The following is a 23,661-nucleotide window of genomic DNA, read 5'->3' on the forward strand; positions in this document are numbered from 1 at the left end:
GCATAATTTACCTAGCAAGGAACAGATTATTTAAGATTCCTTCTCAGGAATCTACATTTCTCAATATTTGATATAGCACAAATAATTATTTTTGCTGCTCCCTTGGTACAGCAAAAGCAAGCACAATCATGTCAGTAATTATAGGTATGATGCAACAAAATGTGAAACACAATATAGCATCTTATGTCTGCCATAAAATGTTCAGGTTTCCAGGATATAATTGAAGGGTTAAAAAATGTGCTTATGCTTGTTTTATATGTAGTTCTAAAAGTAGTCTTTAACAAAATATTGGATAGATTAAATACTGCCTGTATATGGTCAACTGGCATTATTTGTGATGCATATATTTTTTAAGATTAATTCATATGCAATTATTAAAGTGGAATAGAAGTTCCATAATAAAAAAAGCATATTGTTCATGTACACACTATGATAAACTAATTTTAAGCAATATAATTCCCTTTTAGTGCACTGGACTATAATCCCCAAATCCTTATCTGAAATTTCTATGTTGCCTGGAAATTCTAAACAAATTTACCAACACAACTGATATTGTGTGTGTGTGTGTGTGTGTGTGTGTGTTTTGTATGTATGTATGTATGTATGTATGTATGTATGTATGTATGTATATCATGAAGAAACAAGGAATGGAGACCAGGCACAGCAAGGGAGAGCGAGAAAGAGATTTTTCTTCTCCTAATTGCATACCATAAATTAATATAACCATTCTTATGTACAAGGAATTAAGGGGAAACTAAGCCCAGGTTTTCACACTCCTTTCATATCCTGGTGACTTACCTTGATTAAGTTAGAGGCTACAAGTGCCTCCATGAGAGTACGAGGTGCTCCTTCTAAACTGGTGTATGCACCAACCATCATGGACAGAGCTTCCTGAATAGCTAGTCTGGTATCAGGGTCTTCCTGAAATGATATGCAGGTATTAATATCAAATAAGTATCCCACAAATAAGAAAAAAAAACCTCTTTGGTAAAATAAAAATAAAATCACCAACCTTAGAAAGAGCTTCAAAAAATTGTTGGACCAATGCAAGATCCTTGGTAAACAGTTGAGGTATTCGGCTGGAAAAAAGTATTTTTAAAAGGATTTTATTTGAAACAAAGTAGGAATTTCAATTAACATACTAACTAGACATTTTCTCAAACGGTATTTCTCATATACTACTTATTTTGTTCTAATGGAAATTTGTGAAGTTCCCCAGAACTATAAACTTCTGTTTATTTGTTACATTTTAAGATTTTTATGTCAACACCATCAATATTGGGTTCCAAAATGTTAAATACCATATGTTACTAAAGTAAAAATCAATTGTTTTCTGATTCACCACTACCAGTATTTCTTCTTTTGGCCAAACCTAGATTGATTAGGACTTTAGAAGCATTACCAATTAAAATTACTGGCACTGACCTTCTGAAGTTCATCACAATTCATTCTCCTATGTACTTGGCTCATTCACGCAATCAGGATCTCCTACTTTTTCCTCATATTGGAATGACCACCTTTCATTTTGGATCTTTTTCCCATCTACCCCCTAATCTATGGAATCAATTTCCACCCTTGAACTATATTTGGATCTCATACCTTAAGATAGAAAATGGTCCTTAACATGCTAGTTAAAGTATCGTAGCACTGAGATTAGATGTTTAAACGGATTTCTATTCTGTTTTGTGATTTTTATCTCATATTATATTGCACTTAGATTAAAAACTACTAGTAATGATTAAAATACCTAAACCCATTTTTGATCAATGAAAAGGTTAAAATAACAATGTGCAGATAAGTGAAAAATGATAGGAAACAAATGGGAAAGGCTGAATCAAGAGTACAATGGATTCTTCAGTCAGGATAGATTTTACAACTACAGAGCCAGTTTTCTATTAAGTGGGAGTCAGATAGTATAATTATCTGTATTGATATAAACGTAGGATTGCAACTTAAAGCTGATAGCTATTTGTCCTGCTATACAATCCTTTACACATTTGCTTTGAAATGCATCCCATTGTGTTTATATTATATTGAGATTGTTTAGGATTGCAGATAGGGATGAGAATTTAGTACTCTCTATCTTTAATCCTTTGCCCCTTTTGCACTATTAGCTCTCAGACAGAATAATGTCTGAGATCACTGTCAGATGCTAATGAATTTATATTTGCACATAAAATAGACTTACATTGGCTGCCCCCTACTTAAAAGGCTCTCTGGAGCTGAGTTTGAGGCTCGGTTACTACATGGACATGCTTGTGCATTACTATAGCAATAGCACTTAAATTCCACTTTACAGTGCTTTACAGCCCTCTCTAAGCTGTTTACAGAGTCAGCATATTGTCCCCAACAATTTGGGTCCTCATTTTACCCACCTCAGAAGGATGGCAGACTGAGTCAACCTGGAGCTGGTGAGATTTGAACTGCCAAATTGCAGGCAACCGACAGTCAGCAGAAGTAGCCTGCAGTACTGCACTCTAACCACTGCGCCACCATGGCTGATAATTATTCGATAATTAATAACATATGATCCTGGTTATCTTTCTGAGATCAGCCAAATGAATAACTGGTGTGAAGATTTCTACTTTTCCTAATACTGAGCAAAAACAGTTTTAAAAAAGAATGTAACGAGCTCAATTTTGACAGGCCTTTTTAAGGACAGATTTTATATTTGGAATTCTTTAGCATGATATTGCTGTCTTTACTCCAATTAAATTTAAATGTGTACCACTTAAGCAATGTAGACAAGAATCAATTTTTTCAATTTGATTCCTCCTTTTGTTAAAAATGGATTATTTCTAGCATTCACCTTCCCACATTTTTAACTTATAATTCTAGAACTATCAAAAGATAGCAACTGATCCACCCTTTACACTACGACAACCTGCTTGCTTGCTGACAGAGTAACAATTGATTTAGAACAATCAACTGACATCTCACCAGTCTAAATGCAATTTTATTACCTGGAAAGTTTGCCAACAGCAGAATAGGCCATTGAAAGCAGTTTGGGATCCTTCAATTAAAAAACAAACAAACAGCGATAAGCAAAGAGCCATGAAAGGCTCTTTCATTCATGTTACATTCTTACATCTTACGTTCATGTTTATCCTGACAATTATATTTCTGTTATTTGATCTGTATTCTTCTTAAAATATGGTTCGCAGACACAAAACATTCTAAAAATTGAATAATCTTAAAACAGACCTGTTTATTACTGTTAAATAGATGGAATTGTGTTCTGCATACATAACAAAAATAACTGCATCACATAGCACTAAAACTACTTCTGACTTCTGTCAAAGAAGAGAGTGGGAAGTGCAAAACTGCACATGAAGACCGACATTATGGCAATGCCTTGGAGAAATAATTGGAAGTGTAGATTTGAGCACAAGTGCAGATATATATCTGGAAAATCAACAACAATTTCAATCTACCTAAAATAGATTTTACATTATATTCAATGTTATAACAATGTACATGTAGGTCAACCTTTTGAAATACTGAGTCCTATATTGGTACATATAATGAGCACGGCAAAAAAAGTACAATATTGTTTCCTAGCTAGACAAATTATCTCTTAACCTGCCTTTCTGAATGTCTCCAGCATTTTTCAAGAAACACAGCTTGGAGGTTTTACATCTATTAGCTGATTAAACAATGCCTCCTAGATAGGAACTGCCGATACATAATAGGGAAAAAAGTTATCCTTGCAACTGAATACTCTTATGAATTACACTTATAGGCACTAAATATGTGCTATAGCCATAAGGATTCCCAATAGAACAAATACGCTTTTAGCTGTTCAATGGACAACCCTTCAATCATTTCATCATCTAACTGTTTCTAACAAGAAATTAAAGTATTGAACAAGAAAGAATTCAAGCCACAAAGAATCATAAGAAGGAAAGATCAACACAACTTGGTGAGTCTCAAATTGACTAAGTGGAAAAACCCAGAATGGCCGGCTCTAAGCCTTGGATAAAATTCAATGCTTTTTGATGGAAAGAAACAATGAAACGTTACTGGGACTGGAAAATCACTAATCAATCTAGGAGTGGAAGAAAGTCATATACTGACATGAAACGACTTTCTTCCATGCACAAGGGAACAAGCCAGGAAGCCATGGTTTTACCCCAACAAGAAGCTTTAATTATGACCACAATTTATCAGTGTGTTCTCCCACATGCACCAACAAAAGAATGAAACAGAATTTCAACAGATATAGATATACCAAGGGAATATCCTGCTTGACTATATAAGCATTCAATAATCCAAATATAGTAAATGCATTTTAAACCTCAATGGATTTGTTATAACTAGCTATACTAGTACTACCATAGAGATTAGTTCTTTAGAAAAAAATAAATAAGTGCAAGTAATAAGAACATTTAACATTCTAAGTTCCACAAATAAGTAAGATTCTTTACAAGGCTCCCTTTGAACTCACCTCTTTATATTCATTTATCAATTTCGTCAGTCCATTCAAAAGCATCGGGCCTAATGGTTTTATCTTGCTGTCAGGGCAACTAAAATTCAATATATGAAAATAGTAATGAGTTAACAAGCAAAAAGCCTTAATAATAAGAGTTGTCCTTATGTAAGAAAATTCTTTTCAAAGGATGCCTGTGTATCAGCAGTGGGAAATTAATGTGGCCAAAAGGCCATGTGAGAAACTTGGACTGTTGTGAAAGGCTGCCACTGCCACCCCACCCCTGCCACTGCCCCACTCCATCACTGATGCCACCTCGATGTAACAGGCCAAACAGGACAGCCAAAGGGCCAGGTATGGTCTGAAGCCATAAAAATACCCAGGTCCACACTGTGTGGCAATGTTCTTCTTTTGGCAGATAATGAGAACTTTTTTCAGAAAACTCACCATTTTCCAGTCTCTAGCTAGGTGCCTTAACAACTACACCAAGTAGGACCAGACTAAACTGCAGATTATAAGAATGTTATTAAAATAATAACAATGCATTTTTCTTGAGATATATCATTAAATTGTATGTTGTATTCACATTAAATTACTTAATCTCCATTTCAATTGCACATATGATGTTATAGGAGAGCTAGTTTGGTGCAGTGGTTAAGGCATCCGGCTAGAAACTGGGAGATAGTGAGTTCTTGTCCCACCGTAGGCACTAAGCTTGATGGGTGACTTTGAGCCAGTTACTTTCTTCCCAGTAAGGAGACAATGGCAAACCACATCTTTAAAAAAACTTGTCAAGAAAAAAAAGTCATGACATAAAAATACTTACATTACACAAATATGATGCACAAATTGAAGAGACAGAGTTCTCAGTTTAGCATTGGCGTTTGCACCAAAAAGCCCATCATAAACAACCTTAAAAAAATAAAACGAATGAAAAAATTTCAGGAGAAATATTATTTCAATTTTTCTAGTCTCATAATGAGGATAATGCCAAAAATCTTCTGCATCCCAAATAAGTTTGATTAAATTAAATTGAATTTATTTATTTCATTTCATTTTAAAAATTTAGTATTTTTTTTAAAAAAAAAGATAAATGACATCCTGAAGATACAAGCAGTCCTTGCTTAGCCATCACAATGGGACAGTCATTAAGCACTATGGTTGCTAAGTGGAAAATTACATGACCGCAACAGTGTTATAATGTTGATTCTTATTTGGTCATTAAGCAAATCACTATGTGACTGCAACTGAGGACTTCAATTCTATGTTCTTCCTGGATAATGAGGATTGGTAGCAAAGCTGAAATGCTGGTTTTTTTGTTTTGTTTTGTTTTGCATGTACTTGCAAACATTGTAAGCAAACATTGTAAGCAAGGTAAGCAATCTGTGTGCCTTGGTGGCGCAGCGGACTAAAGTGCTGTTAAGCAGCACTTAGCTGCCAGCTGCCTGCAATTACTGCAAGTTCAAATCTCACCAGGCTCAAGGTTGACTCAGCCTTCCATCCTTCCGAAGTAGGTAAAATGAGGACCCGGATTGTGGGGGCAATAAGCTGACTTTGTATAAAAAAGAACACCACTTAGGGGGGCCGAAAGCCCTACTAAGCAGGTATATACAAAAGTATGAAGGCTATTGCTTAACGCATTGTAAGCCGCCGAGTCTCCGGAGAAGGGCGGCATATAAATCGAACCAATAAATAAACAATAAATAAATACTCACACCTCATGTAGGGGAATAAGTTACAAGCACACTGTTAAATACTGAATTCACTAAGAAATACAGTAATGAGACATATAAAAAAAGTAGTACCTGAATATTTGCAGGAAATGTTTCTGCAGCTTGCCTGGAACGCAGAAGATGTGGGACAATCTTTAACTTCACCCGAGTACTAACAGGATCACGTTTCAGTTCTGGTTTCAGAACAGCTCCCTGTTATAAACACACAAATGAATATTTCGAAACATAAAGTGATTAGAAAAAAATTAAATCACTTAGAAAAGCAATCACTGTGTACACATCAAATCTGTATTCTGGTCATTGACCAAGGTAACAATGTACATATAACCACAATGTTTCAAAGCACTGAACTGTATAAATTACAAAAAAGAAAAAAGAAAAAGTACTGAGATTACTACTTTATTTATTATTACTATTTATTTAATTTGTATACCGCCCTTCTCCAACAGGACTCAGGGCGGTGAACAGCCATGGTAAAACACAACATACAAAATTTAAAAGCAGTTTAAAAGACATTAAATAATTTTGGCCATCAATTTAAAACAACCCAGTTAAAACCAATTACAAATTAAAACCGCAAGGATGGGATCAAGCCAGCCCGGCTAGATGAAATAGATGTGTTTTCAGGGCCCGCCGAAAAGTCCGGAGGTCTGGTATCGTGCTTATCTCTGGGGGTAGGTCGTTCCAGAGGGCAGGTGCCGCCACAGAGAAGGCCCTCCCCCTGGGGGTCGCCAGCCGACATTGTCTGGCTGATGGCACCCTGAGGAGGCCCTCTCTGTGCGAGCGAACTGGCCGGTGGGAGGCTATTGGCGGCAGAAGGCAGTCTCGTAGATACCCCGGCCCTAAGCCATGGAGCGCTTTAAAGGTGGTCACCAACACCTTGAAGCGCACCCGAAGACCACAGGAAGCCAGTGCAGCTTGCGCAGGATAGGTGTCACATGGGAGCGCCCCGTCGCTCCCATAATCCCCCACGCGGCCGCATTCTGGACCAACTGGAGCCTCCGAGTGCACCCCAAGGGGAGCCCCATGTAGAGAGCATTGCAGTAGTCCAGGCGGGAAGTGACGAGTGCTTGAGTGACCGTGCGTAGGGAGTCCCGATCTAGAAAGGGACGCAATTGGTGTATCAGGCAGACCTGATAAAAAGCCCCCCTGGCCACGGCCGTCATATGCTCTTCTAAAGATAGCCATGTATCCAGGAGGACGCCCAAGTTGCGAGCCCTTTCCGTGGGGGCCAATGATTTGCCCCCAATAACCAGCGATGGCACCAGCTGGCTATATCGGGATGCCGGAAGCCACAGCCACTCAGTCTTGGAAGGGTTGAGTTTCCCTACGCCTGTTTCTCCCCATCCTGGCCCGCACGGCCTCCAGGCACCGGGACATCACTTCAAGGGCATCGTTGGGGTGGCCTGGGATGGAGATGTACAGCTGAGTGTCATCAGCGTATTGATGGCACTCCACCCCAAAGCCACCGATGATCTCACCCAGCCGCTTTACATAAATGTTGAACAGAAGGGGCGAGAGGACTGACCTTTGCGGCACCCCACAAACAAGGCACCTCGGGGTCGACCGCTGCCCCCCTGCCAACACAGATTGCGACCAGTCAGAGAGGTAGGAGGAGAACCACCGCAAAATGGTGCCCCCCACCCCCAACCCCTCCAACCGGTGCAACATGATACCATGGTCGATGGTATCAAAAGCCGCTGAGAGATCTAACAGGACCAGGATAGAGGAACAACCCCTATCCCGAGTCCTACAAAGTAAAATATAACTTAGTGTACTCCAGAGGTTCCCAAATGTTCTTGGTTCACACTGACTTTAGTGACTGGTTTCTCAATAACTTTTTCATGGTGTCTCTAGCAGTTCCCAAACTGTGCACTATGGAACCAAGGAGAGAATTGGGATACCTCCAGTTATTAGGCAGTAAAATATGCCATTGTGTCCCTGTGAGTGTATCCAGTGGTGCCCTAGTTTGAGAACTACAAGTATATTCAAAGAAAGCCAAGATCCGCTCCCAACATGACAGGGCAATTATCCAAGATGAGAAACTATACATCCAGGTTATCCTACGCTTTGAATTTGATCTCCCAATGACGCTTGGAAGTGTGAAGAAAGCATTTACCTGAGATGTCTTAAACCAGCTGCATCTAGTTCAAGTGTCAGAATTATAGACAATTCTCATTATTTGTAGAGGTTCTGATCCAGCATAAAACTGAATAACAAAACCTGAAATAATGAGATGAGTTTGCAGTTATGGGAACTGGAGGATAAGGTTCCAAAGCCTATAGCCATTGTCTTCCTCCCAGACAACAGTACAGTTGGATCTTTTTCTCTTTTTCATTGTTCACTTATAAAAGATCTGAGCTAGTCCAGCTGCAAAGCTCCAAGCAGCTTCTTTGCAACACCTAGTTTCTGAGCCCCTCTAACAGTGATTAATGGAGGGAACTGTCCTCTTTTAATATATAGCTTTTAGGACTCTTCTGCTTTGCATGGTTATTCAATAACCTTATTGCATTCTCTGGACACTATTCTGCCTGCTGATGATTTGTACCTGGCTCTAATCACTACAAACAATCTGAAGGCAGCAGTAATATCCACTGGTGTAACAGATTGCATTCAGCTCTCTGGAGGAAATAGTAATAACCAACAGGATGATTGAGGGATAAGCATAAGCTATCTGTGGCAGAACTAGCATTCACCTGCGGGAACACTCAGAGTTGGTTTAATGTCAGGGTTCCAAGTAATACACCCATTACAGAACATAACTCTGAGGCAGGTAGATTCCTCAAAGAATAGTTTTATTTGGCTATATCATATTGGCACAGGCTGGTGAAAACCAACTCTGAGTGTTTCCGCAGTTTTCACCTAATTAAAAGTAAAAGTTTTCTCCCTTCCCCAAACAATCAGTCACATGGTCCAATAAAGGTGCCATACGGTTGCCTGGTAACATCACTCCTCCTCTCTCTCTGACCAGGTGTGAGAATGTCCTTGGTTCCCAGGAGAAAGTATTTTGTTTTGGCTACAAAACTCCAGCTATCTCCATTCCCACCTCCCTATCCCTCAGCTCCAGTATGGCAACACCGATGCCTTAAAATGGCCTTGGTCAGGTCAGCTTCAGGGTTGACATTAAAATCCCCTCCACCAAGATTGTGAAAGAGTTGCATTGAGTCTGAATAAGCAATATGATACAAGCAGGCATCACAACTGGATATGTCACTCAAAGCCAGCTTCCATGACAAACCATGTACAGCCCTATAACTTGGCTAACCTAGTGGGAGATCCTCTGCAACCAACCTATATTACAGATATAAATGCGCAGGTGAACGAACTCTTAAAAACAAGTACAGTGGTATCTTGGTACTCAATTGTTTTGAAACCCATCAAATTTGGTATTCAACCCATTTTGACATGAAAATTTTGTCCCGATACTCATTGTTTGTTTCGTACTCAATGCACAAGCTAGAATTTGTCGGTGCCAGCTGCCTTGCAACTCACTACATTATTCTTTATGGGAAAAATCTGTTTGGTACTCATCATGCCTCCCTGGAACCAATTAACAATGAGTATCAAGGTACCACTGTAACAAAAAAGGAGAAAACATAGATGAAATTTTTAAGCACACATTGAGAATGTAGACAAAAAGGGGTGCCTATAATATTTCAATTTTGCAGTAGAAGAGAGTTTTTTTCAGTGACAGTACTGATACAGGATAAAGATCTTGATGCATTCTGGAGCCAGTGAGCACATTTAAGAGTCTTACAGAAATGTGGATGTCTAGCACTTATGTTGTCAAGGTAGTTATAGCTTTTTCCACTGTAGGACCCAGGCAATAAAACTCTCAGATACGTTCTTTAAGTTTTTTTTTTAAAAAAACAACATAGTATTGTTTTCTTCTATTGGATTTTAGTTTGGATTGAAATGTTGTCTTTCTGCTTTAAGGATAAAATAAAACAAACCAAGATAAAACTAATTTCAGATGCAGGTTGTCCTCAACTTACGATTGGTCACTTAGCAACTGTTCAAAGTCACGATAGACCTCCCTGGGGGGACGACAACTTATGATCAGGATTCAAAGTTCTAAAGGTGAGGGCCCTCTCTGCCCTCCCTCCTCCCACCCCAGTCCTATGCCTGTACTTTGGCCATTCAGCAACCAGATTGCATTTATGACTGTTTGCAACCATTAAAAAGATAGTAAAATGGCCACTTTATGACTGTCACAACTTACAATCCTAAAAGGGAGGATCCATTACAGTCATAAATCAAAGACTACCTATACTCAGTTGCCTGGAATAAGAAACAGCAGCTCTTTTTTTCCTCTAGAAAACATTTTTCTTCCTTTACTTCTAGGTTAATGAAAGAGTAGGAAAAATGTGAATGCAAATAATTTAAAATGATATTCTCTACAATAGCAAATAATCCATATTATAAAATATGTAATGCCAAATGATACACAAAGTACAAAAAATAGAAAATAAGAAAGATCACAGATTTAGGTATGCAATTCTTACCTCCTTGGTTTTTAGTGGTATATCCCCAAGGTAAACTTTGTACAGCTTGTTGATGATGACTGGGTTATTCCAGTCAATTAAACTAAGGGAGGAAGGGAAAGAGGGAGAAGAAATTTACTAAAAATCAAATTGATTGGCAAAATTCATTTTTTTTCTTCCATAGTTTCTGTTTTCAGTAATTGAGTTGCCCAAATTAAATTAATTACTGGTTCTCAGTTAAGCGTGTCTGTGGAGATTCTCAATCATCCAGGTTATGGTTGTCCTAAAGGTGCTTTTCCAAAAGGCAACTGGACTTATTTTTTTCCTTGAAAATGTTTCCTTGAAAACCAAAGAAGCTTCTTGGATGAGAAGTGAAACATTTTCAAGGAAAAAAACCCAAGAAAATCCAGTTGCCTTTTGGAAAAGCACCTTTGGGACTCATTTGGCCACCTGCTTCTCGCTACCATCAGCTGCTCTCACCACCCCAGCCCTGCCTCGCATATCTGCACCCCCACATACCACTATGGTATTAGCTGGGAACTGGTTTCACACTACCTTCTTTTGTGCCAGCGCAGCTTCCTTCTTTTATGCCAATGCAAAAGAAGCATCTGGCTAAAATTATGGCATGCAACTGCCATAATTTTCTTGGGTTTTCTTTCACATGCATGCCCTTATTTTCACAAAACAATACTCTGGATGGAGTAAAAATGGAGGCCCTGGCTGGCATGTGAATGGAACCCCTGTCTGAAACATAATCAGAAGTCCTGGCTGGCGCATTAATGGAGGCCCCGGTCAGGGCATGAGAGAAGCCATAGCTGAACTGGTGCAAAAGGAGGTGATGTGAAAGAAGGCCCCACTGGTACAATACTGGCGTCCATTCCAGGAGATATTAAAGGGGGGGGGAGGGAGGACTAGACAGCAGGAGCCGCTGGCAGCAGGTGACAGGCAGACTTGCCAAAAAAGTGGTCGTAAATGCAGATGGGGCCAAATTTTGTTCATGTGACTGTGGGGATATTGCAATGGAAGGAACTTCAAGGACCAGTCCTAAACTCCTTCATTCATTTCATTTCATTTATTAAATTTTTATACCGCCCTTCTCCCGAAGGACTCAGGGTGGTGAACAGCCAGGATTAAAATACATACAATATGCAAATTAAAATAATTTAAAAATAATTAAATGAATTTGGCTTCCCCAATTTAAAACCCCTTACCCATAAAATTAACCAATTAAAAATTTTAAGCCAGCCCGGCTTGCTGAAATAGAAAAGTCTTCAGGGCCCGACGGAAAGTACGGAGGTCCGGGATCAATCGTATCCCTGGGGGTAGCTCGTTCCATTCAGCACTGTCATAACTCCAGTCGCTAAATGAATGGACACTAAGCGAGGATTACCTGTACTGGAATTAGCAACAACTGCTGTTCATTTTCCCTTAAAAATAACATGTGCTTGGATCTCAGAATTAACTTTTAAAAAAATATCTGTACCTTACAGTGTTTTTTGTTCCCATCTTTACAATCCATTTTTATTTTAATAGTCATACTAAGAAACACTTCTGTACTCTTACAAAACACCAATAGTTACCAGGAACTTGTGGAAACTAATACTAGAATCTAGGCCTTTCCTAGCATATATCTTCAATAATTTCATAAAATACTAACTACAGGGACATTTAGATATATTGTAAAGAAATTAATACTGTACCTGTTTAGAGAAGCACCTTTAAAAGTATGACATAAACAATTCTGAAACACTACAGTACGATTAAATAAAATCACTACACTACTTAAAGGCTTTGCTTCACATAATTTGAGAAATTGTTAGATTGGTTAATATTCTTTTAAAGTCTCCCCAAACTACTAGAAACTACGTGGCTATATGAATGAAATTTATCTACCTTTATTGCGGTATTATGCACTGAACCTACTGTATTTAGGAGCCATGAAACCATAGACTCAGTTTCATTTTGAAGTTTCCTTAATGAATGAAATCAGAACAGGAGCCTTATTCTGCAGATAATATCCTTAAAATCCTCCCCAGAATGAGGAATCTTACCCAGATTTTTCAATCATAGAGAGTGATATAAGCTAAAAATGCTTAGAATCCCTGATCATAAAAGCCTTGGCAGGCTCTTTATTAGCAAATACAGCACTGAAAACTACCTTAATGATAATAATTACCTGCTGAAAAGCAGGTATATATCAAACCTGAGGAGATACACTATTACCATTCATACTAATATATGGATGCCAATATTCTAGAATAAATGAAGTGCTGCTATCATTGTGGTCAAATGTAGAGAGAGATGTCTACATCCTATCAAATGCAATTCAAAAAATGTGCCACTGTGATAAACAAAATAATGTTACATTAAACAAAACCAACCTGATTTTTTAAAATTCATAATAAACCATCATTTTTGTTTTTAAACATCTATATTATAACCCATTACCTTTGCTTGCTTTTGAGTTCAAGATCTGCTGCAGTGGCTACACTGTGCCGTGTATCACTAGAGGCAATAACCAAATGTATGACAGCTTCAAGTTCAGGCACCTGCTCAGCTTCAATGAACTTTACAATGCCCAATTTACACTGCCCAACAAAGGACACAAAAAATAATTAAAAGGTGTTCAGTACAATCTCATACATTGTCTATAATAAGTATACTTTTATTATAATTACTGAGTGGTGGGACTAGATAGAGATGGATGGAGAAATAACAAAAGACTTTGCCTTAAAGCAGAGATGGGGAAATTGAGACTCAATACATTACAGAAGGAGAATTCCCAGCAACATCAGTCAATCTAAGTAATAGTGAGCCATAATGGGAATTCTGATCCAACCATTTGTGGAGGGTCAGAGGTTTTCAGTCATTTAAAGGTAAAGGTAAAAGTTTCCTCGGTCCAGTCATGTCTGACTCTAGGGGACAGTGCTCATCTCCACTTCTTAGCTGAGAGAACCAGCATTGCTGAAGACTCTTTCCATGGTCATGTGGCCAACAGGACTATATGTCAAGATGCAAGGAATGCTATTACCTTCCTACTGAAGTGGTTTAAAATGATATTCTCCAAAATACTTCTCATCCCCATAAAAATATGCTCTTTATCATGCACATTACATTATTCAGAGTTTTAGAATGGTGCAACATCATGTGCTGATGCTACTTAGTTTTACCGCTTTTTTTTAGTTTTTGTTTTATATTCTGTATTTTATTTCAGTTAACAATACGAGAAAGATGCAATATAATTAAAATTAGAGTACGCATGAGCTGGAGACAAATAAAAATTCACAGGATAAGTTAATATGCTTATTTATGTTATAAGTTTATTTGTTTGGCCACTTGTTATAATTAAGCTATTTCCACCCCTCACCCATTGGGCTATAATTATTTGGCTTTTACCTGTTCCAGCTGCTCAGGTGTCCATGGACTGTCTCCAATTACCCGCTTGGCTGCATAAAAGCTCATTCCTGGAGGAGGCTGAGGGATTCCAGATCCTCCAGAAGTACTTGATGAAGAGGAACCCTGTCCCACTGGCACACTCTGGCGACTCTGGGATTCATTTAATACATATCTAGAAGGAGAGAGGGGAAAGTTTATAAAATCCTCTATTAGAAATGAAGAGTGAATGTATCAGTCTTTGAGTGCTGCACATTTTAAATTATGTCAGTCTGAAAAACCAGCCATAACCTCAGTTATAGAAACAAAAATTGGACTTGAAAAAGCAAGATATTAAAATAGATAATTATTTTTCTGTCACATTAAAAAATACTATTTTATCAATTTTGGAGGTATTCTGGAGGCCTGTCAGGAACCATATAAGCTCTGAGGCTTTGAGATTATACATTTCTAAAATAAAAGAAATCTAGAGAGCCACTTTGATCTAATAGGTAAAGGACCAAGTTAGAAAACTGGAGACTGTAAATTCTAGTCCTGCCTTAGCCCTGAAATCCAGCTGGATGACCTTGGGCCAGTCACTCTCTCACAAGCCAACTCATCTCACAGAGTTGCTGCTGTGGGGAAAATAGGATGAGGAAGGTGTGTTGGATATGTTTGCCACCTTATTTGAAAAAATAATAAAGGCAGAACATAACATTTTAAAAATTATATAAATAATTACATTAATCAAGACACCTGTATAAGAATCTATTTTCAGAGACCGATAAAAAAGCATCTAGACAGAATAGATTTTAATTACGCTGTTAACTTGATCAGTATTAATGTCTGTCAGTTAAATTTGTATTCCTTTGTGCCTAGCAGACAGATAAAAAAATTCTGCATCCTAAGATTTGAGGACTTTTACAAGGCTGCTGGACCATTTGTACATTAATGAAGTACATTTATTTCTGTCAAAAAACACCCATTGGGTATAATGGACTCATTTAAGAATTGATGACCATGGCGTTTGGTTAACTGCCACTTAACAATTTATGATCATAATTCCAGTTTTAATTATTAAGTCAAGGACTATCCATAATTGGCTTAAAATGGTGAGTCAACCATGTCACAACCATGTCAATCACAGAGATTTTGCACTACACGAGCTTTTACTCAATGGATTAGAAAGTAAGCCAAAACCAAACCAACCACATTAGAACTTAATGTGATTTGTTAGCTTAAGAGCTAACAAATATCTGGGTAAGAAACTCAATGCTTCTAGTAATTTTCCTGTGATTATAATACCTTTAGAATCTGCACTCACTGACCCACCTATGGATTTTTAAATGATCTGAGGCAAAAATATGATTTTCATTAAAAAAAAACCCTCTAGAGAATGTCATCAATGGCAGAATATCACTTTAAAAAGAGTCTTCTCTCTCCCTTACTAATCCTAGCAGTACCTATCACCTGAATAAACTTCATAATTACTTACCCATAAGGCATGAGGAGAACATCCAACATAAAATCCAACAGCAGTTGTACAGTCTTTGGTTTTTCAGCAAGATTAAACGGAGAAGCTGCTTTCAGAGGTTCAACAGGATATTTCATGTGAAAAAGTGTTGGTATTAGAAGATGCATTAGGCTGCAAAACAATTGTGTACATTGCAATTATATGTAAGAATCTGCCTAAAAATTCATAAACATTCATTTATTGCTATTTAGAATAGAATAGAATAGAATAGAATAATTTTATTTCTATACCGCCCCTCTCCCGAAGGACTCGGGGCAGTGTACAGCCAGGTAAAAACACAATACAGATATCACAATTTAAATTTAAAAATTATTAAAAGTATTACATTCAAGGCCAATTAGCTAAAAAAACCCAAAAATTTAAGAATTCCGAATTTAAAACTCAATTATGAAGCTAGCCCTGCCTGTCGGAAAAGCAGGGTCTTAAAAGCACAGCGGAAAACTCGGAGGTCAGAGATCTTGCGTATGTCCGGGGTCAGTTCATTCCAAAGGGCAGGTTTGCATTTGCATTTGCATATGTGCATTTTTAAAAATTTTTAAATGGGAATTGCAGACAAGGAAGACCACATAACTTCATGGTTTTCATGAAATCACTTTCCTTTTTTTCATATTTAGTAGCTAATTCCAAATGGATCTGTATTATTCAAATTGCTCTGAAATGTATTAAACTGAAACGTTAAACGTTAAGGAGGCTGGATCCAAGAATTAAGATTTATCTGTATGACAAAATGTTGGATGGCAAAAAAGCAAGGTATTTAAAGTGTAACCATTGCCTAGGAAAGATGGCTGAAACATTTTTTTAGGTCCCAGGAAACAATATAATATTCAGACAAATCCCTCATTTGTTGGGATTTAAGAAGGAGTGGCAGTTCAGGTCAATCAGACATGCAAGTTTTTATTATTATAGCCTATCTCAATAAGACACAATCTAGTCTCCCTGTGGAATCTGCTTTGCCGCGCTGACACAAAGTAACAGAAGGGAACCATCATTTCTCTGAACATGAATTTGCAGTCTTTAATGGCTAATTTATTAAAAAGAATGATTTTTTTCAAATGAAAGCTTTATGCTCAGAATATTATACCTGTCTTGTTGGGGTTGAGGTTTTCCTTCCATTGCAGTAAGGAGAGTGGGTGCCAGCTCACATTGCTTTTCCACAGGCAAACGAGGGTAACCCATCTTAACATATATTATTGTAAAATTCTGTAAAATGCAAGATATGTCTGAAAAGAACCACTACAAAAAACAGCCCTACAGTACAATATCAACAAATTTTTAAAAACTTATGACTCAAAATCATTGATAAATACCACTGAAATGTTTACATTGTTCAAATAGTCCAGCTCACCAAAAATATTTCACAACTTCATTTACTTTGATAACTTTAGAGAAATACTCCTGGCATGGTAGGAGTTGTCTACAGTAGGAAAAGAGCAGATGGGGTCTAATAACACCTTTTCCAACTAACACATTTTATTAAACAGCATAAAAGCCAGCTCACCAAAACTTATTCCTCTGAATTACCGTATTTTTCTTAAACCCAAAAAATGGGTGAAAATGCCTGTGCGTCTTATAGAGTGAATATTGCGGCGGGAGGAGGGGGGTTGTCACTGCTCGCCGCCAGGGAACACTGGAGCCTTTGCTGCCAAGCAACTGATTGATGGTTGGATTGGCCTCCTGGAATATCGCCGATCAGCTGTTCTAGGTGGTGGGGAACACCGCCACCGTTGCCAATTGCGGCCGATCCAACTCAAGTGTCCAATCACACTTGGCCAAAAAGAATTCTATTCTATTCTATCATCACCGCCAAATGAAGGCGGCGGCGATAGGCAGCAGCGAAGGTGATCGGCAGTAGCAAAGGCAATCCCTGCCACCTAGAACAGCTGATCGGCGGTATTCCGGGAGGCTGATCCAACTGCCAATCAGCTGCTTGGCAGCAAAGGCTTCAGCTTTCCTCAGCGGTAGCAGCAGCTCAGCTCAGTTGACTGGTGGTGGGCGTAATGGAACGGAGCCCCGACGAGCCACGTGTTGGGGCTGCAATAACGTGCTGAAGCTGACCAGGTTGTTTGCTGTTTGCTGCAAGGATGCTAGCCAGATGAATACCGAATGGATGCTGGGAGGCAGAGGCAGATTTTTCTTTTTTTGCTTTCCTCCTCTAAAGCTAATGTGTATCTTATGGTCCGGTGCATCTTATAGTGCAAAAAATATGGTAAATGTATTACTCAGAAAATGTGCTACCAGGCTCCATCTGATTTTTTTTTTACAGTTGACATGGGGAATGCATGTACCAATTCATAATAAAAAAAGTCTCTTCATACTAGGAGCCTCTTATGCCTGCATTCTAGTGATTGCATTATCTTCAAGTTTCTGACTCCAACTAATTATGACATTAATGATGTGGACCATTATATCAAGGACACTTCATCTTAGCAATTACCTGAGAAAGTTCTAGTGCCACCTAAAAGCAGTTGTTATTAACTGGCCGAAATGTGTATTTCAGTTCATGTCTAAGCATCCGTAATGCCATACTGCACTAGTTTATTAAAACCTTACCTGGACATTTTTTAAAAAGTAAAAGAAATAAGGTCTTTGTCACTGGAATGGACCAAGTATATATCTAAAAACATGTACTAAAGGATTACCTTCACTAAACTTCCACTGAACTAAAAATTAAACTATTTACATACCTATCCATATAAATATTTGTATATTTCCTATGCAATTTGAGAAAAGCTGACATTCAGAGGTAAAGGCTTTTGGGCAGAAATCCCTGTTCAATCCACTGCATCTTCAGGTAAATTGGAAAACTTACAGAAAATATCAGTGACTAAAGGCACACATCTGTTGAGTGGACCAGCCACTGCAGTTTTAAATCATGGCTTAATGTGCTGCAGAGATTCCACAAAGTGTGATTTATTCCATATGTTATAATTGTATAATCCATGGCTTAGAGTGAAGTGTGAACCAAGTGAGTAATAGTGCAGTTCAAATACAATACACCAAAATTGTACAAATTATAGTTTAGCAGTCATGAACCAAGTTAATGTGGTGGCAATCCATAACCCTAACATTACTCTTTAACTCTACCAATTCTCAGTAAAGCCACAATGTCTTTGTTGTAATAAGTTATGTGTAAACTTAAACTGCAAGGACAGAGCACTGACATTAACTTGTTAAACAGAACATTTCCTAATGAGATTTAGTTATTGGCAAGAACATTAAATGTATATGAAATAAAACACTCAGAATATTTTGTTGCTATCCATTTTGATGGACTATTTAAATATGACAAATGGGTGTAGTTATATATAAACATTAATTAAAACACAGTTGGAGTGTTCAAGGGTTACATTTAGGAAAGCACTTCCCAGCAGCTACAAGTCAGCAAACCATCCCTCTCTTTATCTGCTGTTTATACAGTAGGCTTATTATTCGAAAGCAGGACAAAGAATACGTAGGCAGGAGATAACCAGCTATTATGCTTAAGCACGATGTGCAAAGACAATCATAATCTTAGAATTCATGAGTAAAATTCTGTAAGAAGAAAGGACTTACTGTAACAAAGGACACTGCAGAAGGATCTTGATATTGGACTAATAAAGTCTCCACTGGAAGTTGGATTTTTGGGCGACTTTTGATTCGTTTGTTCAGATGAACTAGCAATTCCATAACCTAAAAAGAAAAAAATATCATTCCTTCATTTTATTGATCTAGGTTTCATTTCCCAATTGTGAAATATAATAAATAAAAATATCTGTATTATCAAATGTCCTATTTGTCTTTCCATTTGACCTTCCACAGAAAAAAAAAGAACCAAGTGACTATATTATTTGGACTTGAACTGAAAAAAAATTACAAGGTAACAATATTTGCAATGGCTTCAAGGAATATATTATGATATACAGCTTCCAGCTTGAGGGAAACACAGCTTACCCAAACAAGGTCAGATCTGGCTAGTACTTGTATCATCACACAAACTCTAAACTAGAATGGACAGCTGAAAATGCACCCTAGATGAAAGCAATAGCTTTGTACTGAAAATTACATGTTTTCATCAAGTGATCATGAGTTAAATTCGTCTCAAAGGACACTATCTATATATAAAACCAACATGGGAGCATTTTTAAGCACTTTGTGTTTGACAGACTTCGGCATACAGATAATATTCATACCTTTTTACGTACTCCTTCCTGTGTACTGGAAAGTTTTAAAAGAACAGGGGGAAGGAATTTGGATATAATATTCTGCAATTGCTCATCTGTTTCTGCATGGCCAAGACGCAAGAATACACGTTCAAGCTGATCTAAAATAAAGGAAGAAAAACTGACCTATAACTAACAGCAAACAGTTCAAAGAAGCAATGTCATACCAACAAGTTCAGCATTAAATAGTGGCTCTCAATTGGTTTTTCTAATGACCTTATTGCAAGGTCACCCTGCATTTGTCATGTGTGTTTTTACACAGATGCAACACATATTTAATATCAGAAAGTATAGGGAATTATTTATTAAATTTATATCTCCCTGTCTAGTTACTCTTTATTTTGTTCAAGGTAAGGAAAAGACATCCATCTGCTTCTAATTTTATCACTCTAGTTTGCTGAGTGATCAAATTACATATGCATCATTGGATGAAGGTTTGCTGAACAAGTATCACTGAATCACACAGCATAAAAACTTTTGACACTGCTTTTGGGTCACATACTTTTTTCTTCTTTTACACAAATCATAAAGTATTCCATTACATGCAAATTTTAATTCATGAAATAAACGCTACTTGATCAATCAATCAATGAAAATTTTAATCAGATGATAGGCTCAGGAAACATTGTTTAAAGTACTCAGATTCTGGTGAACAATTGTAATAGTACAATAGAAAAATAGTTGCTTTTTTACTTATCAAGTAAAAAGATATCAAAAGACAAGTCATGTATAATATGTATATATCAGATCTGCATATTATTGAGAAGTAAATATGCAAAATTTAAATCAAAATCAGTTAATTACGTTATTTTTTTTATTACAGATTACACTGCCTTCAGTTATATCATTTGATTCTCTGGAAACATTCAATGAATGAAGTCAAATTTCCTCTTAATTTTTTTAAGAGCATACAATGTTTTCTTTATAAAGAAAGCAATTTACTTATTTGCAAAGTGTATACCTTATGTTCAAAAGTAATAATTTCATGCTATAAAATAGTATTTCCCAATTCTAGATTAATAGACTGCAGAACTCCATGGACAATAGTTCTGTCTATACAGGTAGTGTTCAACTATATATATTGTTTTCTTTTTGGATTGTAAGCCAACCAGAGCTTAGCTTTAAGGATGGTGGCTAAAGAAATGTTTTAAATAAGTAAAAATAAGTTTATAGAGAAGAAAAGCAGGGACAATTACATCATGGCATATGTTACAAACCTTCCAAGATTTGTTCACTGCCTAAATTCAGTATAGGTAGTCCTCAACTTACAACAGTTCATTTAGTGACATTCGAAGTTACAACTGCACTAAAAAAAGACGTATGAGCATTTTTTCGCACTTACAACCGTTGCAGCGTCACCATAGTCATGTGATCAAAATTCAGACAGGTGGCTGCTGACTTATATTTATGAGGATTGCAGTGTCCTGACAAACAAAGACAATAAGGGAAGCCAAATTCACTTAACAGCTGTGTTACTAATTTAATAACGGCAGTGATTTACTTAGCAACTATGGCAAGAAAGGTTGTAAAATGGGACAAATGTCTTAACAAATGTCTCACTTAGCAACAGAAATTTTGGGCTCAATTGTGGTCATAAATCGAGGATTACCTGTATACATTTCAGCCTAGGGTAATCTCAGCCATAATTGGAAAAATGCTAATTGTCTTACTCTTGCACAATCTACCTTGAATTGCTCAATGTAGCATGCTGTGACATCCAGGGATAATTATAAACACAAAAAAACATTTATTTCTTGCTATGCTTAAGACAGACACAAACCAGAGAGTACTACTCCAAGCCAAATTTCAGATGTGGAAGGGAAGCCAGGGTCATTTGAAAGTGAACTCAAACCCAGTCAAAATATACTGCACAGACCTCATTTCCTTATTTGTTTAATGACTAACCAGGATGATGGATTTCAGAGACTTCTAATATATTTTGAGCTAAAATATACAAAATTCTACAGCAAGAAGAAATAATTCATTACATAATCAATGTATTCAAAAGTAAACAGAATATATGTTGTTTTTAGAAATTAAAATTATTAAGTCTGATAGAGCATAAGTACAGGAGAAAAGAAATATGGTAACTAAAATCCAATAGCATTCATCTAGAAAACAAAATATCCTAGTTAAAGTGAGGAGGGAAATTTGAATGATTCACAATTGTGTGTGTGTGTGTATGTGCATGCACACGTGCTTCAAGGCACAAGGTTATCTTGATAGGAGAAATGAAAGTTCTCCAACACAATATACACAAGATGGTAATCATAAAAGAACAAACTGACAACATAAATGGATCTGAGTAATTTAAACATAAATTATTCTATTCTAATCTAATCAGAAAAAAAGATTGTATTTTAGTCATTCTAAGAGTATGAAAAAACAAAATATGGGCTGGCTTATGACAAAATGAATCTTAAATTTGAGATTGGTTATATGACACACAATTTCGAGATATATAAAGATATTCAGTTTCATATAGCATCTACACATACTAAACTTCCAACTGCTTATACTAGTAATTTACACTTCAAAACTTCAATGTAACAGCATACAAATTAGCATAAAACAATATTTCAATAACAAAACCATTGTATGAGTACTTATCTTCATTTTTTCCACTGCTGTACCAAAACCAACTGTAAAATTTTAAACTGTACAAAATTATGGCAAATTATGGCAAATTTACCCAACAGGAATTTTCTATATGTACTGTAGAGTACTTCAACTTATATTGTCGTGAAACCATATAGTTAATAGGTAGCTCTCACTTATTAATTGCCTCATGCAGCGACTGTTCAGTTACAATGGTACTAAAAAAAATAACTCTGCAACTGATTGTCGCATTTACAATGGCGGCATCCATCAATAACACAGTAGCCATCACGTGCTTTGCAGCAGGTGTGCATTTATAACCGCTGCAATCATGATTGCTATTCATGTGCTTCACAACCAGCATACATTTTTCCTTATGACAGAGTTAATACAATACAGCAAAACTGTAAGCTCAGTAGCAATTCACTTAACAACTGTTTTACTTAATGACCAAAGGGAAAGTAAAATTATAAGTCCAATCGCAGTCAGGTAATTTTCTACTTAGCAACTAGGTTGACAATACTAACTGTGGGTGCTTAGCAAGGACAACCTTAGCAAGGACAACCTAGCCACCATAGCAGGAGAACACTATGTCTAGTATGGTTGGAGAAAACAGTATTACAGCCTAAGTCTTTCTAGAATTTATTCAGTTAAAGGCATGACATGTTAACAATTACAAATACACAGAGTGAAAGGTGTGTAGGAGATAGGAAAAATTTTCAGGGAATTATTTAAATTGTGTATTATTTAAAATATTATTTTTACTTTCAAAAGAGTAATTTTATTTTAAATTATTATTTTATTTTTTTAACTTATTCATTTTATCTGTTTTTATTCAATCAAAAACTGAGACAATATCTTACTTATTTCTTAGTTTGAATAATAAAATACCTTGAGCCAGGAAAAAATATAGTTTGAAATTTTTAAAAGAAGGAAAGAAACTAAGTTGCCCCACTCTCTCTAGGAAAAATAAAGGGCTATAGTGCAATATGGGAAATTTTTCAGAAATGGAAGAAAATATTGATCTGATAAATAGACAAAAGAAGGAACAGGTTGTTCCCAACTTACAATCACAATTGAGACCAGAATTTCTGTTGTTAAGCAAGGCAGTTGTTATCCGAGTTGCACCCAATTCTACTATGATTGTTAAACGAATCACTGCAGTTGTTAAATGAATCATGAGATCATTATGAGAATTCAGCTCCCCCAATGACTCTGCTTGTCAGAAGCCAACTGGGAAGGTTGCAAATGATGATCACATGATCCCAGGAAGCGACACCTGCCAGAGAAACATGCCAGTTGCCAAGCACTA

General features: G+C 36.9%; 1 protein-coding gene across 3 annotated transcripts in view; it reads right to left on the reverse strand.

Annotated features, from left to right (window-relative positions):
• Positions 1–23,661, reverse strand: part of ECPAS (Ecm29 proteasome adaptor and scaffold) — a 75,090-nt gene that overhangs the window by 45,693 nt on the left and 5,736 nt on the right. For all 3 annotated transcript variants that reach the window (XM_060690412.2, XM_060690411.2, XM_087886342.1), the window contains exons 2-14: positions 19,722–19,852; positions 19,105–19,221; positions 16,634–16,752; positions 15,514–15,663; positions 14,043–14,214; positions 13,095–13,234; positions 10,668–10,749; positions 6,235–6,354; positions 5,256–5,341; positions 4,448–4,526; positions 2,964–3,013; positions 1,013–1,079; positions 799–921 (exon numbers count right to left, since the gene is read on the reverse strand). In XM_060690412.2, coding sequence (XP_060546395.1) covers positions 799–921; positions 1,013–1,079; positions 2,964–3,013; positions 4,448–4,526; positions 5,256–5,341; positions 6,235–6,354; positions 10,668–10,749; positions 13,095–13,234; positions 14,043–14,214; positions 15,514–15,663; positions 16,634–16,752; positions 19,105–19,221; positions 19,722–19,852 — 1,436 coding nt within the window. The remainder of the gene's footprint in view (positions 1–798; positions 922–1,012; positions 1,080–2,963; positions 3,014–4,447; positions 4,527–5,255; positions 5,342–6,234; positions 6,355–10,667; positions 10,750–13,094; positions 13,235–14,042; positions 14,215–15,513; positions 15,664–16,633; positions 16,753–19,104; positions 19,222–19,721; positions 19,853–23,661) is intronic.

Source organism: Pantherophis guttatus, chromosome 2, assembly GCF_059756535.1.
Source record: "Pantherophis guttatus breed Tessera chromosome 2, ASM5975653v1, whole genome shotgun sequence".
NCBI classification, from domain to species: domain Eukaryota; kingdom Metazoa; phylum Chordata; class Lepidosauria; order Squamata; family Colubridae; genus Pantherophis; species Pantherophis guttatus.